Source organism: Hipposideros armiger, unplaced genomic scaffold (genome assembly GCF_001890085.2).
Source record: "Hipposideros armiger isolate ML-2016 unplaced genomic scaffold, ASM189008v1 scaffold_8, whole genome shotgun sequence".
Taxonomy (NCBI): Eukaryota; Metazoa; Chordata; class Mammalia; order Chiroptera; family Hipposideridae; genus Hipposideros; species Hipposideros armiger.
In genome coordinates this window covers 1,103,277-1,109,712 of record NW_017731358.1, presented here as the reverse complement: position 1 = coordinate 1,109,712, position 6,436 = coordinate 1,103,277, and the positions used below count along the sequence as shown (strand labels likewise).

The 6,436-nt window shown below is 44.3% G+C and overlaps 1 protein-coding gene across 7 annotated transcripts in view; it reads left to right on the top strand.

The window, feature by feature from the left end:
- The window catches only part of TMEM44 (transmembrane protein 44), a 76,546-nt gene that overhangs the window by 15,019 nt on the left and 55,091 nt on the right, over nucleotides 1-6,436 (top strand). For 5 of the 7 annotated variants that reach the window (XR_002124998.1, XM_019651280.1, XM_019651301.1 and 2 more), the window contains exon 9: nucleotides 3,421-3,579. The exons of 1 other annotated variant lie outside the window; for it this stretch is intronic. Coding sequence is in view for 5 of the 6 variants with exons in the window: in XM_019651280.1 (XP_019506825.1) it covers nucleotides 3,421-3,579 (159 nt within the window). In the remaining variant the exon portion in view is untranslated. Of the gene's footprint in view, nucleotides 1-3,420; nucleotides 3,580-4,050; nucleotides 4,079-6,436 lie in introns of those variants that run through there. One more of the 7 variants, XM_019651292.1, reaches the window with a different exon arrangement.

The following is a 6,436-nucleotide window of genomic DNA, read 5'->3' as shown; positions in this document are numbered from 1 at the left end:
CACTGCTATTTTCTTCCCATCCTCTCCATCTGCAAGGGTCTCTTACAAATGTAAATTACATCTTGTTTTTCCTTTGTTTAAAACCCTCAGCGGAATGAAATCGAAACCCCTTACACAGACTTGCAAGACCCTGCCAGCCTCTAGCTCCCTCCCTGCCTCCTGTTCCCTTCCCATTTTCACTCCTCCCTCCGAGGCATAGGATTTTTTGTTCCTCTTTGTTCCTCTGCCTACATGCTCTTCCTTCTGATTTTTTTTTATCAACATGGTTGCCTTTTCTTGTCTTCAGACTTCAGTTAAAATGTCACCTTCTCCAAAGGCCTTCCCCACCCACCCATTCAAAAGCAGCCTCCCTCTCTGTTGTGTTGCTTTACTTTATTACCGTCTAAAATGCTCTGCAAAGCACTTAGCAGGATCTTTTACTTTTGTTGGTTGTCTAGACTCTGGTGTGTCACGTCACAGGCTCTCAGGACAGGTGTGTTTGGAACACCGAGTTCAGTGGTAGCCGCCCCTGCAGGACATACTGATGTTCAGAGAGAGTTTGGGCCTGAGATGTAGGTTTTATTCTTTGTTGTGGTTCCTTGGAAAGGGGTGCAGGTAACCTATATGTGTTGTAAGTGAAGTTCAGGGAGATTAGAGCATGCTTTCACAATTAAGAGCCTACTTCAGCCATTAAATCCTTCTTCTGATGGGAGGGTGGGTGGGTGATGGGAGATCTGGGGAAAGCACAGGGAACCCTGGCAGAATCTGGCCAAAGCTTTACACAAGACATTTTTAAACCATGGAACTTCTGAAAAATAATAGAGCAAAAGTGGCATTCATTTTTACCGTACAGTACTTGAATCTTGGGTAGATTCCTGCTGAGGAACAGACTCCATGAGAGAAGGGTGTGTTCCTCTTTCATTCTCTTCCACTGCTTTTTTGAGCAAGTACTCTCACTTGGCCTCTTCCTTCTGTGTCCACCAGAGGGCGAGAGTTGTCTTGGAGACAACTCCCAGCCAGAAGCCTGGAGCCCCACCTTCCAACCTGGGCAGGAAGCCACTTCACTGGGCTCTAGGGCCTCCATACCCATGATGGTCTATTTATTGAGGCTAACTACTTGCCAGGCTCAGAGTATATAATAACAGCCAATGCTTCCATGATTTTTATTGTCCTGGTCGTAGTGCTCAGAGTACTAGTCCAAGTGGTACCATAGATTAAGTCTTTTAATCCTCACAGCCAACCCATGAGGTATTACCTTCATTTTACAGATAAGAAAAATGGGGCACAGAGAGGTTAAGCAACTTGCTCAAGGTCACACAGCTTGTCTGTGGTAGAACCAGGATTCAGACTTGTCTCTACCTGAGTCTGTGCCCTTGACCACTATACCACTATATATACTGCCTCTTGGCATCATCACTGACACCAAGTAAGCACTTGATAAGTGGCTGTTTTTGAAATTATCATTAACACAAATTTTCCCAACAACGTACAAGATAGATATTATTTTTATTATTTATTATTAATAATTTTATTATTATTTTAAACTGAGGCACAGAGAAGATTAAGTCACTGGCCCAAGATACCATAGTTAGAAAATTACAGATACAGGTTTCAAACTGAGCCTGTTTGCTTCTGGGACCTGAGCTTTTATAAACAGAACATACTCTCTGGGCTGCCATATCATGCCAGCTCAGTCAGCACATTTTTCTTTTTTTTCCTGAGAATTTTCCAATGGGCAGGGTTGTGGTGAGATACCTGTCATGTGCATTGATTTGTGTCCTGATTGGACAGCCATCTGGAAGTGGGTACCAAGAGCCACAGGCTGCTTAGTCATCTTCCCAGTGTCCCTCCCCCCACCCCCACCCCTGAGCATTAATCCTAAAGAGAGATTTCCCAAGAGATACAACCCAGATTCAAACTGAGCTTCGGGGCCAAGGGCCACTGGGTCCTGGGAGCGTGTGAAAACGCAAGTTTATGTGTTCACTCAGGTGTGGCCAGGCCCTGAGGAATTTGTAGAATCCATCCTTGTTGCTGCCTGGGAGGCTCCTGTTTCCACTGCCTTCCCCACCCTGCCCAGGGGGGCCCAGAACACTGCCTCTGTCTCCTTTGTGGACTTTCTCTGCCTGTCCAGCTGACTCGCACAGGAAACGATGCACTTACACTGAAGACATGCTCCAGTCACACTAAAGCCCTGTGTGATGGGGTCCAATATGAGTAGCTGTTCTTCTCATATCTGGGACGTTTACATCTGAGCCCTGTGATATCACTTCAAAGGAAGCAAGGCAGGGATTACCACCTCCTTTTATAGATTAAGAAATGAGTCCCAGGGAGGATTAATTTCTTGCCAAGGTTGCATGGTTAGTTGGTAGAAGATATGGGTCCAGAAGGTGGGTTTTTCCCCCTGCAATGCGTCAGTGGAGTGACTGGACCCCTGCGCAGCTCTAAAACCCTGGCCCACAGAGCTTCAAGGATCGCTGAGGAAGTACCTCCTCCCTGCTCTTCCCATCTGCTGTGAGCCCTGTGGGAGGAAGCTCTTCTGAAATATAGATAGGAAGATGATTGATTGATAGACAATTGATAGAATATAAGTAGAAAGATAGATGATTGATAGATGTTTGGTTGATAGAAGATTGATAGATAGTAGATAGATAATAGAATATAGATAGATGATAGACATGATTGATAGATAATGGACAGAGGATAGATGATGGATACATAGATGATAGAAAGTTGATAAATGATAGATGGTAGATTGACAGATAATAGAAAGACTATAGATAGAAAGATTATGATAGATGATAGGTAGGTAGGTAGATAGATAGATAAATAGATAAACCCTCGTTAAACCTTCCCAGCTCACTTTCTGCTACTGTAAAGCCTTTATGGAGTGCATTTTTGGCAATAACTTTCCAAATTACAAGTGCACATACCCTCTGACCCTCCCCCCCCAGTTCTGCTTCTAGGAATTTATCTTTTAAATACCCTGAAATTTGAGATGTACAATATAATTTACTTTTGCAATCGGTATTGATTGTAAAAGCAAGAGATTGGAAATACCCTAAAGGTTCATCAGTAGGGGACTGGTAAAGTAGATTGTGAACACCTATACAATGCTACCAAAAAAATCCGATATAATACACTCTCGGAGACATATTAAATAAAAAAAAATAAGATGCAAAAGAGAGTGTAGAGCATGCTACTATTTGTGGAAGTATAAATGCATATATCGTATGTGTTTAGACTATCTGGAAGGATACACAGGAAAGTGAGCTCTGCTGCCTCTAGGCAGCACTGGATGGCTGGTGGATGAGGGTGGACATAGGCGTTGCACTCTATACCCTTTGCTACCTTTTGAATACTGGAGTACATGAGTGCTTTGACAATTCAGAAGTGAAGAAGTGAACTAAGCTTCCCGCCCACCCTTTCCCACACACCTTGCAGGCAGGCTGCAGTGCCACCAGGTTGCCTGGCGACGGACAGACAAACACGGGAGAGGCATCCCTGCAGGAACCCCCCTCCTACCCTCCCATTCAAGTCATCCGGGCCCGTGTGTCTTCCAGCAGCTCTTCTGAGGTCCCCTCCATCAACTCCGACCTTGAGGTACACGTTGTTGCTTGCTGACAGGTGCATGGTTGCCCTCCTTCACCGACCCTTACTGGTGCCTCCTAAGTGCTTATGCTGTGGTTTTCAAATCTACCCACGCTAAACGCATGCATGCTAAATAATGAATAGACCTCTGCTGGCTTCTGTGTGAGGAGTTTCCCACACTGTCAGTGCTGAGAAGGGGTTTCCCCAGTCAAATTTAGTCACAGAAACACTGCATAGTGCAGCTCGGTCTCCAAGAATCACTTGCACATTCAAGTCTTACAAAAATAAAAGCATGAATAATAAACTTTGAAAAGGTCTCAATGTTTCCCAAACTGACCTGACCATGGAAGCTTTCCCCTGCACCCCAGTAGCACCAACAGCATCCTATGGTGCCATCAGGGTCATATATGGGGGTCATATGAAGTCTGACAATTAAGTTCGCAAACTTGTTGTAACGATGTTGCTAACTTTTTTTGATATCAGAGGGATTATTCATTATGAATGTGTACCAGACAAACAGTGAACCAAGTTTACTATTTGGAAGTGCTGAAAAGGCTGCGTGAAAAAGTTAGACGACCTGAACTTTTCGCCAACAATTCATGGCTCTTGCATCACGACAATGCACCAGCTCACATGGCACTGTCTATGAGGAAGTTTTTATCCAGTAAACAAATAACTGTATTGGAACATCCTCCCTATTCTCCTGTTCTGGCCCCCAATGACTTCTTTCTTTACCGGAAGATAAAGGAAATATTGAAAGGAAGACATTTTGATGACATTCAGGACATCAAGGGTAATACAATGACAGCTCTGATGGCTATTCCAGAAAAAGAGTTCCAAAATTGCTTTGAAGAGTGGACTAGGTGTCGGTGCATAGCTTCCCAAGGGGAGTACTTTGAAGGTGACTGTAGTTATATTCAGCAATGAGGTAGGTAGCAGCTTTTCTAGGATGAGTTTGCGAACTTAATTGTCCGACCTCGTACAAGTCTGGCACTTTCATAAACTTGACCCCATTTTGAGTTTTTGGATCTGTAAACAAAACATCACATTTTGCATACCGCAAATGGGTGTAACCCTCTGGTCTGAGCTGTCCTGTTACTCTCAGCCCCACAGCTGTGACTTACAGCCCTGCTTATGAGGAAGTTTCCCTTTGTGGAAAATGGAACAAGGACAGTGTAGTGGGACAGGTGCTGTCAGCAGGAGGGTGTCAACTGTATTTTGGGGGTAGAAGGACTGACTGTCTTTCATTCTGGGTTTGTGTTCTACTATGTTAAAATGCCCTTTTATGAAATGATAATAATATGTGACAATTGGTGTTGAGTTTTTTTGTTTGGTTTTAATGGCCTTATTTGGCAAAATAATCCATTAGCTGTTCTAAGTAAGTTCCCCAAATTTGTTGAACTCATAGTGAACCCTGAAATCCTAAAGACTCGTAGCCATTGATCTGTGGGATAAAGTCCAGATTCCTTAGTGTGAGGTTCCAGATCTTTTACACCTGCCCCAGCTTTGTGCCCCTCCCCTGCATCACCTAGATGTCCACCTTGGCCATGGCCTGTTTCCCCCTTCCCCAGCCTCTGGGCCTTTCTACCTGGGGGTTTCTCTGACCCAATTTCCATGTGTCAGAATCCTACCCAGATGCCACCTGCTGTGTGAAACTAACCCACCCCGCCCCCCTACACACACACACACACACACACACACACACACACACACACACGTTAAATAGCTCCTTCCCTTGAGTGCCCAGAGCATATACCTCTCTCACACAACTTCCATTGTTTGCTGTGTAGCGGATGAGCAGTATGGGCCTGTCTCCCTTGCTAAGCTGTGCAGGAGCTTTTAGATGTAGGGCTGGGGCCGCCTGCATCTTTATCCCTCAACACAGCTGGTCATTGAGAGCTGGGTTTTGAGCGAGGAATTCTGCACCAGACCGAGGACCATTTGGGGTCTGTGTATCCCAGTGTCTTCGGTGTTGTTTATTCCTCTGATCCAGTCACCCAAAACACATGGCCCCGGCAGCCTGGAGCCAGCAATCTGGGCAGAGATCTAAAGACTTAACAGGCAAAGAGCAAGCCTGACAACGAAGTGTGTGTTCAGTGAGGAGAAGGGACAGTTAAGCCAGCAAGTCAGGGAGGGTCTGGGGAAAGTGAGAGGCAACATTTCCTTTGTGGAAACAAGGGCGATTTTTGTCGCCCACCCACAATTGAGGTAAGGATTGGACAGTGACCTTGAGAAATTTGGACCCTTGTCTGTGTGACTGGCTTGGGTCATTTCTGTTTTGCACTCCTTATTCTTCCCCTACTCTATTATCTTTCTCTTTTTAGACCATGTTTTTAACTATATAAACTCCAAGGGGGCAAGGTCACACTCTTAAATTAGGCAAATGAAATGAATGCTTTTGCTCCTATAAGAAATATATTTAAGAAGTGCAGCTGCCCCAGCCCACACCCCCATGAACCCAGCAGAATGCTTTTGTTTCACGCCCTAAAGCATACATACACTATGAATGACAAAGCCACTGAGCCCTGTAAAGAAATACCTTAGAATTTCACTAAACATGTTACACTCACAGGTCAAACGGGGTGTAAAGCTCCCAATACAAAAGTTTAATACGTATATGAGCAGGACACAGTAAAGCTTCTCTTAGGTATGCGATCCATTGGGCCACTGGTAATCTCTATTTTCTGTTCTTAAAAGTAATACGTATTTATTATAGAAAATTTGGAAAATGTAAAGAAGAAAATTAAAATTAGCCCACAGGCCAACCAACCAACGACTGCCTCTGGATGGAGGATTGTACAGCCTTGACAGCCTCCCCTGTTTTTTCAGAGCAATATTTCTTTTTTTTTTTTTTTTTTTTTTTTTTTAA